The sequence below is a fragment of the Vanellus vanellus genome (assembly GCF_965231255.1).
Source record: "Vanellus vanellus genome assembly, chromosome: 5".
NCBI lineage: Eukaryota > Metazoa > Chordata > Aves > Charadriiformes > Charadriidae > Vanellus > Vanellus vanellus.
In genome coordinates this window covers 81,240,338-81,260,056 of record NC_138910.1, presented here as the reverse complement: position 1 = coordinate 81,260,056, position 19,719 = coordinate 81,240,338, and the positions used below count along the sequence as shown (strand labels likewise).

The 19,719-nt window shown below is 39.6% G+C and overlaps 1 protein-coding gene across 5 annotated transcripts in view; it reads right to left on the bottom strand.

Moving 5' to 3' along the window:
- LRRC7 (leucine rich repeat containing 7) overlaps positions 1-17,617 on the bottom strand; it is a gene marked incomplete at its 3' end in the record, with an annotated part of 104,731 nt that extends 87,114 nt beyond the window's left edge. For 4 of the 5 annotated variants that reach the window (XM_082484308.1, XM_082484310.1, XM_082484311.1 and 1 more), the window contains exons 1-5: positions 17,423-17,617; positions 11,714-11,831; positions 10,745-10,823; positions 9,912-10,001; positions 7,030-7,086 (exon numbers count right to left, since the gene is read on the bottom strand). In XM_082484308.1, coding sequence (XP_082340434.1) covers positions 7,030-7,086; positions 9,912-10,001; positions 10,745-10,823; positions 11,714-11,831; positions 17,423-17,611 — 533 coding nt within the window. In that variant the 5' untranslated portion in view covers positions 17,612-17,617. The remainder of the gene's footprint in view (positions 1-7,029; positions 7,087-9,911; positions 10,002-10,744; positions 10,824-11,713; positions 11,832-17,422) is intronic. The other variant, XM_082484309.1, reaches the window with a different exon arrangement.
- Positions 17,618-19,719: the final 2,102 nt, after the last annotated feature.

Below are 19,719 nucleotides of genomic sequence, written 5' to 3'. Positions count from 1 at the left end.
AACTCCCCTGCCATAGGCCTTGGAGTTCATAGCTCCAACACAAAAGGTATTTGGTAAATGGCTTCAAAAACATCAACGCAGACGCTGCTAGCTTAGTAATTATGTAACCACCAGGTAAAAAAATGCCTCATTGTGCAATCGTACAAGAAAACAGCACTCCGGTTCGCTTGTATCAAAGGCGAGACAAAGCCATACAAGCTGAAGATACAATTAAGAGAGTGGGACGCAGAGACGAGGGCACCAGTGGTATGAAAGCTGTTTATCCGGACTGAAAAGGGAACACCGAGCCAATAATGTGACCACCTAATTCACCAAACCCGGCGCATACACACGCCCGTACACCTCACAACATTTACCAGACAACTCCTCAACTCCTGGTCCACCATCATGATTTTAAAATAGCCAAATATATTGGGTAAGTAGTTATGTTCTCAATAACAGCCTCCGCCCTGGTCTTAAGTGTTCAGCCTGTGCCAGCCTGGGGAAGAGCAGCGCAGGCCGACGGGCAGCTCCCGACGGCAGCCGGGTGCAGGGCAGAGGCGATTCAGGGAGGAGGGGGCACCCACCGTGGCACCCCAGGCCGAAGCTCTTCACCCAGCCCCACCACCCTCATCGGCACGGGTGACTCCAGACTGCCGGGGGACAGAAAAGGACACAGGGAGGTGTGTGCTAACCTCTGTGTTGCAAGCCGGTGTAGACACAGCACCTCCAGAAAGCCGGTGGGTTATTAAATCCCTTCATGAACCATTTGTATGTATATCACAGAACGGTCAGGGCTGGAAGGGCCCTCTGGAGCTCCCCCAGTGCCACCCCCCGCCAGAGCAGGGGCACCTCCAGTTTGGAATGGCTCCAGAGGGGGAGACTCCCCCCCTCTCTGGGCAGCTGTGCCAGTGCTCTGCCGCCCCCACAGGAGAGAAGTCCCTCCTCGGGGTGAGATGGAACTTCCTATGGTCACGTTTGTACACATACGTACATACATGTGTGTGTAGTGTATGCATCTATGTAAGCAGATATGTAAATATAGATGTTCTGTTATGCAACTGAAACATGCAACTCACTTAAATGTTTATTTTTCTTATCAACTTGAGAAAAAACTTTTAAGTGGGTTGTTTTCCGTTGCACTAGACACAACAGAGAAAAGTGCAGCTGTAATCAGGGGTTGCTGCAGCGCCGAACCCAGAGATGCTGACACATTCCCTGACAGTCATTCCAACACCCACACAGCGAACGCTGAACAACCCACGGGGACAAAACTGAACAAGTCTGACAAACACGCAAACCTCGTACTGCTGAGGAAGAGGAAGGAAAGGTGGAAGAGCTCACCTACCTTCCTGATCTGATGCTCAGGACAATTTCTTTTTGGTGCAAGTTTGCCTCGGGCCATCCACATGTGTGCACACTTAAACACAGCACCGGTGCTCTCACTGCTGTCTCCTTCCCGCTGAAGTCACGGTTGGAGTTGCACTGTGCTCCTCAGTGGTCAGGGTCCTCCATGTGCCCAGCACTTGGCGTAGCCACTGACCAGCATGGCCTTCACTGCCATTAAAGATGCGTTGTGGCCCTACAGTCCTGGGACTGCGACGTGCTATGGCAGAGAGTCTGTCCCTCTCTGCATCGAACAGCCAGTAATGGACCCACACAGGGAAAGGCTGGGACCCACCAGAGGAGACCTTCAGGCAGAGTTTAGGAGGTCCATCCTTTCTCCAGATGGCTCCGGAGAGGGGTGAAGAAAATAATCAGAGTGGGAAGTCCCCACATCAGCTAAGTAAGCTAAATTGCTGCTGGGAGAAGATCAAGACACTTAAAGCAATACAAAACCACCTGTCGAAAGGACTTGAGAAAATCCAAAGCCAACATGGTAAAGAAGAATCATAGAACAGTTTGGGTTGGAAGGGACCTTAAAGACCATTGAGTTCCACCCCCCTGCCCTGGGCAGGGCCACCTCCCCCCAGCCCAGGTTGCTCCAAGCCCCGTCCAACCCGGCCTTGAACACCTCCAGGGATGGGGCAGCCACAGCTTCTCGGGGCAACCCGCGCCAGGGGCTCACTGCCCTCACAGGCAACAATTTCTTCCTAATATAGGAAGAAATATAGGAGACTTAGAAGACATCCTTTAAAAAGATGAAAACGTCCAAATAACAAAAATAGAACAGAATGGTTACCTACAAAAGGCCAGAAAATATCTTCAGAAATGTTTGAAAAAAGGCATAAAAAGTAATAATAAATCTTTCCTCAGCCCCCGTGGGAGCAGGAAGCCCGCCAGAATCTATGGAAAAGATATAAAAGGAATGCTCAGAAAAAAAGAAAGTCAGAGCAGAAAAACTAAATTAATTTTCTGTATTTCTATTCAGTTTGGGCAGGCTCCCGCGCTGCAACGCTAACCCACAGTTAAGAGCTCAGAGAACAGGCACGTATGGCACACAAAACCTGTCACGCAATGCTAACATCACAATTTGTAAATCAGTCCAGGATAAGCTGAGGAAACTACAGCCCAGTGACTTTGCCAACTCTACCAGACAAATTAACAGAAACTCTTTTATACAATAGAAGGAGGGGATATGCAGACAAATATGACACACTGTGGAAATTCAACATAGTTTTTGTGATGAGTAGGGATGACTCAAAATACTTCTGGAGTCTTTTGAAAGAGTCAAGAGTACAAAAGAGCTGCACAATAAAGTCTACCCTCATTTCCAAGAGATACGTGGAGAGGTCCTTCACTGCAAGTTCTTAACTTAAGCAGCTATGTGACTAGAGAGAGTTTTCGCATGGATAAAAAAATGACCAAAGATTGGAAAAAATATCAATTTTAAAGGACTGGGTGGAGGAGGAGATGCCGATAGCCACACTCTGGGCTGGGACACACGGTGGTTAGTTTATAAACAGCACAGAAAAGGACACTAAAGAGAAGAGGTTTACAGTCACCAAGTCACTTTGATCCTGCCAGGTAAGAGGCGACCACTGCCAGGAACTGGACCAACCGAGGGCAAGAGGGGCCTTTGGGGGGACCTGTGGGACTCATCAGCTCTCTAAGTGGCTCCTCTTTGCCCGTATCCCCCCATCCAGGCTGAACTCCAGCATTATTCAGCAGGATAGATTACTGGGAATTACATTTCTCCGCTCCCAGAAATTACTCAAACACAGAACAATTAAACACTGAAGCACAAACTGCCTCATTCAAAACCCATTGAAGCTCACGGGAATCCATCCACTGATTTTAATTGCGTCGGTCTGGGTGCAAAATGACTGAAAACATCACTGGCAACAGGACAGCTTCGCCTGTGGCTTCAAATACACAATCAGTCGGGTGGTATTACAGAACAGAATGCTACAGAGCTATCGAGAGCCACAGCCTATAAAACACCATCCCGAGCTACTACAGAGCAATATCAAGTAAAGATCAAGTACGTTTTTAACCAGAGTAATAAAAATTATCTTAGTTGGTTCTTCAAGCCAAAAGCCAACCCTGTCACCTAGGTGGTAACATTGCTCCAATGTAAGAAACTTGGTCAGAATCTCACAAATGCTTTGAAACATTTAACAGAAATTCAAGAGAAAAGAACAGATTTTTCTATTTTTGTTGCACAAATTAAAGCTTTAACGAAATATTAAAAATTATTTGCAATATTGGCCAGAGATTTCCAAATATTTCTAAGTGCTCAAAAGATCCTGGAAACTGGTATCAATAATAATCTTTAATGAAACCGTGCCAGTGAGAAAACAAATTACTGATTTTATAAAACAGCATTGTGAAGATCTAGATTTTGAATAGGTTAGAAATATTTGTAAATCTAGTAGTATTTTCTGAAGAGAAAGTGCTGCTGAGAGAAAATAGGAACACCCTGCAGCATTTTAATTTGAAGTGCAACGTATGTCTCCAGCCCCGTATGATACAGCAGGACACTGCTATTTTAAATGGCTGGTGTGCTTGTCAGAAGCAATCAGAAGACTCTTCAAAGCACTTTGTGAACGCTGCTCCACTAATTTTCTCTCAGGAAAGTGCCTGGGAATACAGTGATATGTTTGGACATGTTTTAGATGCTGTAAAATTATGTCAACCAATTCAGCAAAGGGAAGTTCTCATTTTTTAACACAAGATGTGTTGAAGAGGGACACCTTGGAGATCTATGCTCAGGTTAGAGAGCTGCTTTTCAGGCAAGCTGTAGTTAAGTATTTACTTAATCTGATATTTTTGTATATGATTTTAGAACATTTTGCATTCAGTTACTATGGATACATTTTACAACAGTCTTGACTGTTGAGTTAGTATGAAATAGAGCAAAATTGGAGCTACGGTAAACACAAAGCACATTTAATTCCAGTTTATGCCAAAATGCTAAATAATTCCTTTAAAAATTCTTTGTACATATACTTTACAGCACAGAACAGAGAGAATATGATCTGCATTTTTGATAACACCTTTTAAGTTGCACGAAACCTGGTAATAGTACTCAGCAGAAGTTCCTTAAAACATTCTTACAGTATATTTCACATCTATTTAAAAGCCAAATTACAGTATTAGACTTATTTATGTGCCTTCTTTTTCATGTCCTTTCTTACATTAGAACTACTGGACAAACTGCCAACATAATCAGGTTATCTTATTCATGATATATCTAATAAATTGTAGGACAAGAAAGAAAGACTTTAAGTATATATCTGAAAGACCCGCATCATTTTTTTTGCAACTAGATTCTAAAATATATTCTGATTTCTATTCCTGCATTTGTTTTCCTAACTGCAGATGGTTCTATTGTAGACACAGTTTTCTTGTCACGATTTTCCCTCTCTTGTTGGCTGAGAAAATAAAACAGTCTGGTATTTAACGTTTTCCCGCTTCCCTGTAAAGCCCAAACGACATCCCAGTACTGCCACACCACCCATGGCCTCACCGCTCTCCTCCTCCAACCTCCCACGCTCAGCCTGGATCTTCCCAGGCCCACTCTTCCCAGTAAGCAAAGAGAGGATGCTTTAGACCAGCAGTTACTGTCATCTTATTGACCCTAACTAGGAAGCAGGACATACATCCTCTAAACGAACACTCTGAAATACGCAGTAACTCCTGTCTAACCATTACACCGTGCGCCGGGCCTGCTTGCAGAGAAAACCACTCTAGAGAATAAAAGAAGCCCAGAAATGCATAGTTCCCTCATTTTTGTCACAGCTGATGCAAAAATGACCTTGTCAGCTTTCTTCCTCTTACTTCATTTCATAATACAGCTGTCCCTTTCATCTGTCAGTTTTAAGGAAAGCATTTCCATAAGCATTTCTTGCCCGTTTGTCTCAGCAGTACATAGCAAAGCCTCCCGCCAGAGCAAAGAGCAGAGAACAAACACGCCTGCAAATCGCGTTTCCCTTGGCTACAAGAATCAAAGAACTTCCTTACTTTCAGAATCATACAGTGGGGAAAGTCCCACCCAGCCACCTTAACAAACTCAGCGCTACTGAAACCCGAGGCTACTACCCTTACCTAGGCATCTGCCAAACACTCGCCAAACTTGCCCCAATTTGCTTGTTAAACGCCACGTATCACAGAAAAAAAATCATTATCTTTATTAGTAACAACGACGCACCATCCCAATCTCGCTCCCACTGAATTCAGGCTGTTATCATCTTCAGTGGAATGTGAATTAGACCAGCAATATAAAAATACTCTGATCAAAATTATACTGTTGTGGAATTCTGATTCTTCAATCCTAGCGCACGCACATCCAGTTATTCCTCCAAGCACCTTCTGCATGCAAAGACTACGCAATTCCCTTCTAAAAGAGACCAATGCTTGAAACCTAGTTAGACAACATGTATATACTACAGCATGATACAACATGTATATACTACAGCATACTTCAGATGATAAAGCCCTCAAAGGCTGCAAATCTGCTGTCCTGAACAGAGCTTATTTTTAAACTCAAATAAACTCTTTGGTAGCAGATTGAAGCTTTTTTGGTTTTATTTTTCAAAATAGGAAAATCTAACTCAGAACAGAGGAAATAGAAAGTTGAGACCAAAAAGTGTTTTCCCTGATATAAAGAATATTGCCTTTCACACCAAAAATAGCTTTCCTTAAGAAAAAGGAAAGTACCATGGATAAAAGCCCACAGGAAGTAGTGAAAATGTCACCATATTCCATTATAGGCACAATGCCTGTGTAGGAGATTTTGATAAAGGCATGCTTGCTAAAAAGGGTGCCCTTTTAAAATGAGCTAAATAATACGCAATTCAGTATTAGCAACACTTCATAAATACAGTCTATTGCCACCACTATAAGTCCCACTTACAACGGGGACATACAACCCCCATTTCTAATGATCCCCAAATCCATGGATATTTTTTCACTGGTTAGGATCCCTGTTGCAGAAAACAGTTATATCATGCTGGTCTGAATACACAAACATATTCCATGCTTCATGTGGGGCAGCTTCCTATATTTATCATGGGACGTGTACAGATTTATTTTTCCTTTCTTTACTGTTTCCTTTTCAAAATATCATTTCAATGTTGGCAAATTATAGCAACAAATTATAGCAACTTACTTTTTTGGTAAATAGCACTGAGAAATGCTACTGAACTTGTCAGTTCTTCAGCATTCTGGTGACACAGATTTCTAAATAGTTTTGTAAACCACCAAATAAATTTCAATTCTGCACAGAACATATGGGGAGATTGTTCTACTGAGGTTACACTGAGTAAGTTTTCAATACATCGGATTACTTCTTGATGAGCAAAATACTGTCACATAATCACTGACCAGGGTTACCTCATGTGTTGTTTTCCAGTTTTGTTTACATCTCATATTTTAAAATGCCACGTTATAGATTTTGGATAACAAGTCACAGTCAGCTAATGTACCAGACTCCATCTTCTATTCTGTGTTCAATTTTTTGCTAAAGTCCTTCAGTAGAATTTCTTTAACCCATGGAAAAAATAGCTCTTAACAGAAATCACACCATTGCATTGCTAACAATAAAACTATTTTGAACTTTTGGAAATTTCAGGTGAAAGAGACTTAGGTAAATATTCAATCACTTACTTTGGTAGAGTTTTCAAGTGGTTTTCTCTTAACTCCAAAATCCGCAATTTGACAAGTCTAGAAATATGATAGCAAAGAATTAGTTCACTCAATTAATTAGTTCAGGAATCCAAAAGAATTATTTGAAACTACTTACTGCAACAAAAAAAGAGTCCACTTAATGCACAATAGTAAGATGTCCAGTTATTTTGGGGCTGAATATGTCACAAAATGTACGCAGAACCAAACTGCTGCATGTAAGGACAGATACCTTCAGACAAGGACGCATCTGTCCTTATCTGAACTCTTCTGAAAAACTTCGATAGATATCATTTTTTCACAGTAACTTGAGACTAACTTTATTAATTATTTAAAACAATGCAAACACAATTTCTCTCAAACGTTTCCAGATCTATTAAAGGATAAAAAGCAACTGCTATTTAGTTCACAACTTTCTTTTGCATTTTTTGAGCACTGAATTCTACAACTCCACAATACAACAGAACATTGAATTGACTGTATTTTAAACAGAAGTAGGACATGTGCTTAAGTGTTGGCATGAATTAGAACCTAACAGTACTTCACGATTCTGTACCGTTGTGCAAACTCTACCTGGCAATATTATTTAAGCCACAGCAATAAATTTCATGAAGCAGGATAATGGGAAGGAAGGAGGACACATCAGACGAGATGAAAAACCTAATGTATTAGAGTTCCAGAATTTGGGCAGTGTTGTCTAATCTTAAATTGTACAAATCCACTCTCAGAAAATCTGGATTATCAAATCAACTATTTTTGGGAGGTACATCCAATGTATGACCTGACCATGCCTGGGGTTGCTCAAGGCCTCTGTGAAACTGAGCGGTTCTGCACAACTAATCTGTAATTGTACCACTTGTAAACAGAGGTGGCAGCCCAGAGTCATACTATTAAAGCTTTTAGGCTGATAACACAGTTTTGAAATGTGAAGAAAGTTTATTGAGGAACTTTACGGTGAGTTGCAACAATTTCATTAACACTGCTTTCATATTACTCTCTCCCTACAGCCCAGGTCCTTTTGTGCTACAAATGTAAACATGTGGCTGTGAGAAAAGTTAAAAAAAAATAATACAACAAAGCTTTAAATAGCTCTGTCCGGCACAATATCAGTTTTCTGTTTCATGAAACCTCAGCCTTCCCAATACTATCCTTTTCTAGAAAACTATGATTTTATCTTTCTCCTGCCAGATAAAGCAGAAAACCTTTCAAGTCCTACAGTTGTGCTTAATCAGGACTCAACAACTTTAAATGAGAAATGTGAAGAGACGTTTGCGTGATGCCTGGGTAGGCTCTGTTCCTGACTTTATTCAGGTGCCTAAATGAGACTGTAACAGAAGATATAAAGAAAGCACTAAAATTTGGAGAAAAGCAATACAGTTAAAGAGCTACGTGTGGCTAGTGAAAAAAAAGAGCAATGTCTGTATGCTAATGTGGGAAGCTCCGGGAACACGACAGGGATTTGTAAATGCAAGATACCAAATAGATAATATAGGAGTAGAATAATAATAAAGCAATAACAACCATAGCTGGAATAAGCATCATTTCATTTAGACAAAATATGCATTTGTAAAAGAAAAAAAATAAATTCGTGCTTTCTGCTAAAAGATTTAGAACAGCAGACATGTCCTTAAGTGACAAAGACTATTAGACAAAATACCAGCAAGGTTTTAGAAAAGCATAATGAATATAAACACTACGCATGTGATAAACTACAGGGCAGTTCATATATTTATTTTTCCTTGCCACTTGAACATAATGTCTGATTCCAAACTGCAGAAGCAGGCTGTCTTAGCTTTCACTCTGATATTCCAAACACTCATCAAATGCAAACAATGACAATTTTTCTTCTGCTTTTTTTCAAATGGGATTTTCTAAAAGGTATTCCGGCGTAGAGCGCGGACTCAGCTCTGGGTCAGTGACAGGCCCATCAAGTAAACGCCGATAAAGCAGCACTTTCTATTTCTCAATGCCTGAGCATACCAATGTCATTTCCACCACAAATTATGTCACCTCAGTATTAATTTTGGAGAGCCGAGTTGACGTTCCCAGTTGAACAATAAAACACACATATGGGTAGCTGGATACACCAGGAAAAAAATAATACTAGATGAATTCTGTACTATTTCCTCTGTTTCTTTGTCTTCGGAGCTGTTTGCCCAGCTGGACGCTCTGAGGGCAGAAAGGCTGACCGTTCCCTCACCAGTGTAACAGGGGTGCAATAAACTGGACGTTTCTGCCAGACCTGCGCAGTGTAAGGATCCACTGCCTTCTACTGCCCTCTCAAATGGCCACAGCAAATTGTCTAAACTTTGATTCCCTACCCCCCCACATCCCCCTAGCTTTGTCCTTATCTTACACTTTTTGGCTCACTTTCTGCTGCATTTATTTTTGCTCTCATTCCACATCCTTTCTGCTCTGCTGTCTTTTGAATCTTCTCTCCTCTTCTTGCTTTCACGTTTTTCCTTTGGTTACTCCACCATGCTCAGTCATTTCTTTCTTCTTTTCTGACTCACAACACTTTTTCTTTCTGTTCATTTTTCAATAGGTGTAGACCACATTGTTATTTTCTGCCCTTGCCACAATTTAATAACACATTCGATCAAGGACAGGTCTCTTCTTCAATTTCTGTTTCTTCCCACCTTTTCCCTAAACCACCAAACTGCACTACTACATCATAAAATTCTTGCTGACATAACACTCTCTCTAACAACAATCATTCATCAAAATAGGGCTGGAAAGCCAAAAATCTCTTTTTTTTTGTTTGTTTGTTTTGTTTTAAAAAAGAATACAGCTTTAAAATGGTGCCTGAAAGCCTAAACTGGGTTCATATGAAAGAGCAATGTGCTCCGATGACTAATTCTTACCTTCCAAAGTTAGCTGGAAGAAACTCCAAAAAGGCATCATTTAGATAGAGCTGGGTCAAATTTAGAAGTTGTGTGAAGCCATCTGGCAGCCTAAAAAAACAGTTAAAACCTTAATGCTCGCACCAAAGTTGCTATGGAAAGAATGACAATGTATATTTAGAAAGAGAAAGATTACTTTCTCTCTCACCTTCTTTTTCTACCCAAATTCTCGAGAACTTCTTGTTACAGACAGTATTTTCGCCCATTCTCATCTTTTCCACATTGCTACAACCACATGAAATCCAAATGCCTGGCACATTCAAGTTACATCAGCCTTTCCTCCCTTCCCAGCAGAGGGTTTTAAGCCAAAAGTGTTTTCTTTCTGTCTTTCTTTCTATATATTTTTTTTTTCTTTAACTGAAATAGTAAAATTTACTTTCACCTCCTTCACTCCATTTTATAAATCATGGGATTACAGAACAGATTTTTTAGTTACTATTATTGCAAGTTTTTGGAAGGAATAAGGGTTGCCGAAGTCCCAACCAAGAGATTTACGCTACGTGAGGATGCAGCGTGGCTTAATTCCCGAACTATAAAGCACCAGGCCCCTGTGTTTAAAAGGTTGCATCATACGGACTGCTTTGCCAACGCTTTCTTTACTATGTGGAAAGGCACTCCATTTGTGGTGTAGTACACCGATCTTTTCATAGATACATCAACACCGAATTTCAAACAATTAAAAAGAAATTTAGATTAATCCTGCAAATGAACTTGATACACTGCCTTTAACTTTAGTTCACTTTGTGTAAATTTTCTGCACTTGCAGTATACAAACACAAGCTACTGATACTCACTTAGAGACTGGATTGACACTGGCTTCAATAATTGTTAAACACTTACAACATTTAATATTTTCTGGAAAATCTTGAATTCCTAAAAAAAATATTGAAAGAATTATTACACACACAAAAACAACTGTTTAACATGCTTTGTTCATAAATGAGTTCATTTGGCATTTTCAGATCAGGCTTAGGCTATAACAGGAAGAATATATATATTTTAGTATTATAGTCTAAAAGATGATACTTAAGCAGTAAATAAATACACCAGAACAGGTAACATGCCTTGTACTAAAACTATTATGCTAATGCTTGATTTATATAATCTTATAGAGTTAAATAGTGACATCATTTGTACTAATATTTGTGCCTTTCATTTCTTTCCGAACTGCTGATGTTTTTCTTCTTTGCCTCCCTCTCTTCTCCGGAGAACACACATATAATCCTGAGTCTCTAAGCCTATACTGATAAGAAATTTTTCAAAATTTTTGAGAGTGCCTAAGCCTCATTTTCAAAACACTTTCAGACATGCAAAGATTTATGGCACATAAATATGTAAATGAGTAATTCAGAAATGCACATCAGCAAATTAGTCACTGGCTATACAAATCCTGGGGATTGTTTACCTGCAGCCTTATCTGCTTAAATACATTCCACAAGAGCCCAGGAAGTACTAAGCCACTTTGGAAAGTGGAATGGTTCATAAGTGCATTGACAATTGGTCTCCCACTCCCATTTCTAATGTTTATCGGTCAGCAGTCATCACGGGATACTATGCTAAAGCATCCTCTATTTTTTTTATTTTTTTACAGAAGCTGATATCTCCCCAGACATCTCCAAAGTGCCAGACAGGAAAATAATACATAATCTAGAAAAAGAGCACGTTTTCTAGAACACAAGTTCGTTAATCATTAGGAATCAAAACTTCATTATTGTTCATATTCATTACAATTCTTTAAAATACTTATACTTTTGATCTCTTACCATTTTTACTGATATCAAGTTCTTTGAGATTAACTAAGCTAGCAATAGTGGTTGGCAGACTTGAAAGGTCATTGTCTGGTATACTCAGTTTGCGTAAAGCTTGACAGTTGAACAGTTGCTGTAACATAAAAAGATACTTTACAGTGTTTCAGGGAAAAGACCAGTTTAGGATTATTATTTATACACAGAAGCAACAAATACCACAAAACTACATTTGCTACATAAGAATTCAATCATCCAAAAAATATTTCAAAAAGCCATTATTTGAGAAGACAGACTGCTCGGTATCATAAACACAGCTTATACACGGTCGACAAGAATAATCAGAGCAGTTGATTGGGAGCAGGAATGTTCAAATAGAGCTTTCTGTCAAAAACTACATACTCGTTGCAATCGACATTTTGTAGGTCCGTATTTCATGGGTATCAATTGGAATTTTTGTGGCTTGTGGTAAAGGAAAACATTTTATTTTATAATTTAATTTCACGACAGATTTTAAAATATTTGGACTGAACGCAGAAGAAATTTGCTATCTTCAAGAAACAAAATGCTTTGGCATTATCAAAAGGATATGTTCCTTAAGTTGTCCTCCCCCAAATTCATGACTTGATTCTAATTTTTAATTCAAATTCAAATTGTATCAAATGTCAGAATCTCTACTGCAAAACCAATCCTCCTTTCAATGTGGAGTAATCGATAAATCCTGTTGAAAGCACCTATTTAACATGGCTGCTTTCCTCAAGAAATATCACTACCTCATCCAACCCCTTGCACAGGTAAAAACTAATAAAACAACGACACTAAGAGACAGCAGGGAGGCAAAGCGGTTTCCCCTTTAGCGACACTGCACTGCCAGGTTGGAGGTGCCGTACGTGAAGAACAAGCAGGTGCATTTTTAGAGCCAGAGCAGCTCAGAGGTTCTCGGAGCCCAGTGTGCTCGCAAGTGTAAATGCAATATAATCGCTTAGCTTCCTTTATTGCCACGCTCCACATTCCCCAGCGGCAGTACTGGGGGAAATTGGCCGTGAAGAGGGTGACGCGCGGCCTCACTGCAGCCGGCCTACGGCCTCACCACAGGGCCTGCAGGCGAGGCCTGCTCCCCACTGCCCGCCCTGTGGCTGCGGGCTCTTAAAAACACGGCTCTTCTCAAGAGTTAAAAGTTACCAAACCCCCTAGGACTTTCTGCGAACACAAATTCGCCAAACGGCACCAGAAAATTCAGTGGGTTTCCAGAGAAGAACACCTTCTCTTTGCAGGCATCTCAAAAGCATCCTTCAAATATCAGTGCTGTGTTTACAACAGATTTAGGATTTCTTTCAGACTTCTATATCAGAATAAAGTTTATATACTCATCTACGGACTATTTGAGAATGCATAACAATTTGATTGCTTAGATGAAAAACTCAGCCAGGTATCCAGAGAGGAGAAAATTAACACACAAATGGGATGCAAATGCCAACCTGGTACTTCACCTGAACTAAATTTTAGATCAGTTTGAAACTGCCATTAACCTCCTATCATAATCCTTTAGAAAAATCCTGCTTTTTCTCCAAGGCAATCTATTTTCAGAAAACTGAGAGGAAATCACATGAATAAAAAATGCCCAGAACGAGGAGCACCACACCACGGTCACTGTCAACTGGCTCCGAAGACGAAAGGGCCTTTTTACTGGAAGGCGCTTTTCAAAAAGCCTTTGTATTGACAGTTTTGCTTTTCAGACCTCCTCTCACGTGAAATGCACTCGTTAATCCTCAGGACCACACACCAGCCCCGTCCCAGGGCAGGCAGGGAGGCACGGAACGGTGCCGCAGCCCCGCAGGACTGACAGGAACCATCTCCATGCTGGGGCCGCTGCTTCCCAAAATAATTTATAGGAACAGCCAGAATGCCTACTGTCCACCCTGGAAGCCAAACCGAGCTGCACATTTCTGCTTGCAGAAAATGTTAATAAAGGGAAGTTTTTCTCCAGAGAATGAGGAATTCCTCTGCAATGCATCTGAGAGCACCCCCTGTTTCTCTTTTTCAAGGAAGCACATAATTTTGGCCAAGACTGGAAAATAACGTAGTTCACAGGCTCTAGGGTTTGCTCTCGAAATTTCTAGCCGCATTAGCGCCTGAGAGCAGCTGTAGACCATAGTGATTTTCGGCATATGGAGCCTGCAGAGGTTTGGTACGTATCCAAACTATACCATGCTGTTGTACCTGGAACACGAAATTCCCAGTGCACGTTCCCAGCTGCTCCCCTGGAGAATTCTTCTTTTAAAAGCCAAGGAAGTCTTGGAATTTAAAGTTCTGACAATATCAGAACAGATACAAGGCTTTTGAACTAGTGAATGAAGAAGTGTAATAAAAAACATTCCCTCTGGAGTAATTTTACTGTGTACTGTTGTACAAGAAATAATATGAGAGTGTGAATACAGGTATGTAGGCCCCAAATTGCCCACTTTTTTTTACCCACTGGGTTTTCAAAAGGTGTCTTTCTCAGTTTCTAGTGCTTTATGGCCTTGCCATCACGATCTTCATGTAATCGTCATACTGTATGTCCATATACTGCTTTTATTCCTTTCAGACTGGAAACCAAGTGGTGCTAATAGCGCTGTGGTTCGAGTTCTAACAATGGGCTCTTATTCTGCATACCTCAAGTTCTTGACTACACAGCAATGGAGGCTGTTGGCTTCCAGGGCCATTACGGAACACTACGAAATTTCTGCTGTTTACTTTCTATAGGCACCACTGTGAAATAGATTGGCTAACATATTGGGGGAATCTGATGTCAGGATTGCAACGAAATAACACTTTCTAGCTGTGCAGAACAGAAATATGATTTCTTACTGACAGATTTCGAAAAAGGATTCAATGCCTTAATGGAAACTATAACCTATATAGCAAATGCAATGCAAAGGAAAAATATAATTAATTTATAATACCTTCTCATCTGTGTGAGCTATACATTAGTCATTACCTTGACACTGTCTATGTATTGGTTGTATTCTTTGTTCTCAGTGAGACAATTAAGCCTCTGACTTGCGTAGCACATTTTACTGGTATCACATGAGATGGCAAAACACAGTGGTGGCTATTTCTAGAATTTGTTCTTAGAGACAGACAATTTTTTCCTAAAGCATTAACAAGGAAACTAATTTTGTCCATTAAAAAATAGTCCAGATTTTATTTTATCTCTATGGGGGAAAGCTGCTGGGGAGAATTTTCACCTCATTCATTTTTTTCTGGATACTGATTGCCTGTGACTCCACCTTCATCAGAATTGAAATTCTTTTTTATTAGTCATTGATTCATTTGACTCATACAAATAGGGACATGCAGCAGCAGCTCATGATAATGAAGTCAAAAGCAAATAAACCAGAAGACTTGGCTAGATTGAGGGGAAAACAGAGAATAAGGATTATATAAAAAAACTAGGAATCCTTAAAAGAAAAATATTAGAAATTAGGAACTAGAAATCCATTTCTAATGAAAAAAAGCATAACTATGATACATAAAATGTAAAGTAAAAATTAAAAAAAAGAGCAGGCAGAATGTATTGGTTTCTGGAGTATCATGTAGAAGTGAAAACAACTAAGGTAGATAAGGACTTAACAGAGTTTTTACCTGTGCTTTTTTCATTAAAATTTTAAACATAATCAAGTATTCTGATGATAGAAAATTTCAAAAGAATATTGTGACTTCAGAGGCACATAACATTGGTAAATAACAGAAAATTGACAAAACAGGTTTCCTCTGGAGGAAGTTATTTGAACTCACATTTACAGAGAGAGGAAAGTTCTGCCTATGGGATAGCAGAACATTAACTTTTGTATTACATGTTAAGTAATATAGTGCCATTTTAAGAAAAAAAGGGCATTTTGTCTCCTAGAATATTAATTCAATAGTGAAAAAGTTCAGAGACATGCAGCAAAAAATATCTGAAGCAGAAAATGTGATAAAGAAATTATTTGGACCACTTAATTTATGGTAACGATTAATAAAGGCTTAAGACAAAAAATTATTAATGGTATAAAGAAAGCAAATTAACACTGCCATTAATCTTCTCTTATAACAGGCCAAGACTATGTTAAACAATGCATTTACTCAAACTTAAGACAAATTAAAAGGATTTCCTCAATACATAGTATTTGCTTCAAAATACTATTTATAACAAAGCAAAATGCGAAAAAAGAGGTGGAAAAATGAAGTCCTACACATGAAAATCTCTCCACGGTATGTATTTATCTGCTGTTTTGTTTCACAAATAACAAATACAAAATTGATGATACCACAACCCAATGCAAAGGTTTCATGAGCATGCACATTTCGATTGTGACTGACACTAACAACTAGCACCTTCATCCCAAGTTCCTAGTTTTGGACCCCTTAACCTTTGGCCCTCATTTTTCCCATATAGAATTATGGCATATTGCTCTTGTTCTATGACCTAATGTATTCTTCTTCCATTATGGACTGCAATTTAGTTTGAATACCATGGTGATGCATGCTTTCAAGAGACCCCAAATAAATATTCCAAAAATCCCTAGCTAAATTAGACACTTTATATATTCTTCAGTAGCATAATTAAAATAGACAATGTTAACAGTATATTATTGTTAAAAGAGAAATAGTCCTGAAGGCATTCATTAGCAGTAAAATGACCTCCACCACAATCCATTTCATATATATGGGGACAGAAAAAATAGCTGGTTCTCTGCTGTCTCTTCCAGTAGCAGGAGAGAGAAGGCACTTCTCCATACAATTTTTCTGGGACACTTAAAAGAGTGTAGCTACCCTGTCTTACTGTCTGTAAAGAATATCTTCGTGGAGCGAGCAATCTTAAGCAACAAACCATCATATCTGAATAAAGGAACTCTATGTAATGGAAAAAGTACGTTTTCTACATTTGTAAATAGAATTTATATAAAGTCTCTATGCAGTGTAAGAAAAAAATATGTTGAGAGATGATGAAGAATGGATTACAGTGGAACAATGTTTAATTAAAGACTTGTAAGCATCTTTCATTATTGTTCAGAAAAATTCAATTAAGGAATGGATTACATTACTTCATGCTTCATTATGTAGCTAGCACCTACAATTAATTGCTTTTTCCACTACCTTGCCTTCTTTTGTTTCCAGAACACTTAAGTTACAGTAACTTTTAATTCCTTATAGTAAACATTAATCAACAGAAGAACAGATTTAAAGATTGTGTGAAAGAAGTTTTACACAGGAAGGGTAACTTCAGTAATCTCATTGCAGGACCTCATTGGCAGTTTGCTTGCTTTTAGAAGCGGTGCTAGAGAGGATCACCTACCCCATACATAAGTGTACTCCCGGTCAAGGTATCAAATGCCATATTAATAACTTGTGCAAGAAGTACTCCTTTTGAACAACTCTTAACTTCCCAACTTAAGACTCGATCGGCTGCCCCCATTCCCGCGCTGGGAAGCCAGGAGAAGTAGGTGGCCCGACTGCTCCCCACGCAGCACCATCTGCAAGAACTGCTCAGCGCTCAGCTCAGCGCTTTGGGCTCTTCAGAGAGGGCAGAAAAAAGATTTGTAAAAACGCAATCGAATCTCTAGAGTCAATAGCCGTGACTCTACCCACAGCAAGCGGGTCTCCCGGTCAAGAGCAAGCCGTATTTCAGAGCTGAAGCACATGCTGAAGACACATTTAAGAACACAACTTTGACATCCATATTACAGGCAGAACACCGATTACCTTAGGTAGCTCTTCGATTTGATTGGCATCTAGGTAAAGCTCCTCTAACGTCCGTTCAAAGTTAAAAACCTCCTTTGGCACCTGCTGTAGGCCACAGTGAGAGTAATCTAACACTGAGACGATTTCTTCTTCACCACGAAAACACCGGCAGGGCACCAAGCGGCCGATAATTTTCCTTTTGGTTGTCATCTCCAAACAGCATACTGAAGGAAAAGGGGAAAAAACAGTTTTCTGAAACTATCAACATTTGGGGGACTATTTCTTTAGAATTATTATCAAGATTGCAGTCTATTAAATGCAGTTTGTCCCGAGGGATATCTGTAGTCTGCATTCTGCATTTCTTACTCTACCTTTCTACTTAACACGAAGAAGCGAGATTTGCCAGCGTAATCACAAAAAGCAATCTCAGTACGTCATCTGTTCCCCTACACTGGGACAGAAGCAACATGCCAAAACCATCCATAACCCTTGCTTTCTTTAATGATGAAAATAAGCCGCTTAAATCCTACACGTATGAACATGTCCATCAGACAAAGTACAAAGCGACACCTTTGGTACTGGGTGTTTTGGTCCTGTGCCCAGTGAGGACTGTGAGTCACTGAAGTGAATCAGTCGGAGTCACTCAGTTCTGATCCTCCCTGACAAATGCCCCGTTTTATTATACCCGATTACTCTCAAATCAAGAGAGTTCCTTAGTTTTCCGCAGTTACTGCTGGAGTATATTCACTGTCTTTCCAACCATATGAATAAAGAAAAGGATATGTAAACTTAATTGGTTACAAAGCCAGAACAAAAGCAACCCCAAACCAGGCAGCTTGTTTACCTGTCATTCCCGCTTCTCTTGTATTACATAGTCTGTTGAAAACTCAGACAAGGGACTTGGCAAAAATGCCATTAATTTTTCTGCTGTAAAACAAATGCCTGGGGAATTTCCCACAGTCTGTTTTTAACTGCTTCTGCTCCGGATGCCACGGCCTGCAGACCTTTCCTTGCACACACGGCTCGAGCGCACCTAACTCACACGAGTAACAATTTACACAATCGTGTCTTACTATTTTCCAGTGGAATAAAAATACTTGAACTCGCTACTCTCGAATTGAGAGAACACTCAATAAGCAGATTTTATACATGTCAAGCAGTCTCTAAATCTGGAACAGTTATTGACATTTTTAGGAGTTATGTTAACAGGATTATAGATAAATCAGGCTGTTCTGAAACACAGTACCACAAAGCCACGGAGGGCTAAGGTTTTGAGTTACATTTATGAAAAAAACCCTGCACAAAATAAGTCCAAGTAAAGCAAAAGAAAGCTCATCAGGATCCTTTTTCACAGAATGCCAGTGAAAAAGCAACTGTATATTCACTCAAAATATCAGTGGAGAAAATTCATGTTGCTTAAGCCATTATTTATCCAAAATGTAAGATAAAAAAATAGTTTATTTGGTCAGATAATGCTCCATTCATGGATCTCTGAGACTCTTTTATCATGTAATACATTGATATTTTGGAGGTAAATAAAATACTCAGATGTTTTATTTCCTTGTTTAAATTTTATTAGCACCTAATCTGCCTCTAGTAATCCCAAGGAGACGAGCACAGGAATGCTGTCAGAACAAATACTGTTTTTTCCTGTTCTCAAGAAGATTGAGCTGCCGAAACGAACAACAGTGAAACTGGAGCGCAGCTGGTTTCTGTTGCCTGATTTTGGCATAAGGGTAAAGCTCAAAACAGAGAAAAGGGTATAGCAGTTCTGTCATTCAGCCTGACCAGATGCCAAGTTTGTGAGTATAACATAAAAGTTGTATCTAAATTATAGTCAGCTGATACAATGAAAACATCTGCATAAAACAGTGTACATAAACTTCTGAAAATGTAAAACCAGAACACTCGTAGGCATGAAAAAAGAAGGGCTTCATTTACATGCTAAGAAATCACAAAATCTAAAAGTTTTACTTTAGTTCAATGGTATAGTGCACTGCAGGACACAAACAGCCACACAGGTAGAATTTAAGGATGCCACACACCACTCAAATTTACTCTATGAACTTTGATTTTAAATGTTCTTCATTTAAACTCCTTACACCAGGAGCACTCGATCCCCAGTCAGATTTCACACACAACACTGTAGCTGCACCTGGGTTCTTGATTGGCACTCAAAATAAACACACTGTGATAAAGAAATGTTTATTTTAACATTGCCCCTAATTTTCCCCTGGAAATAAGGCTACTGCCTTTGCAGCTTCAAATCTGTTGGTCAATTCGAAACCCATTTGGAAGGGAATGACTTCTATCATTTT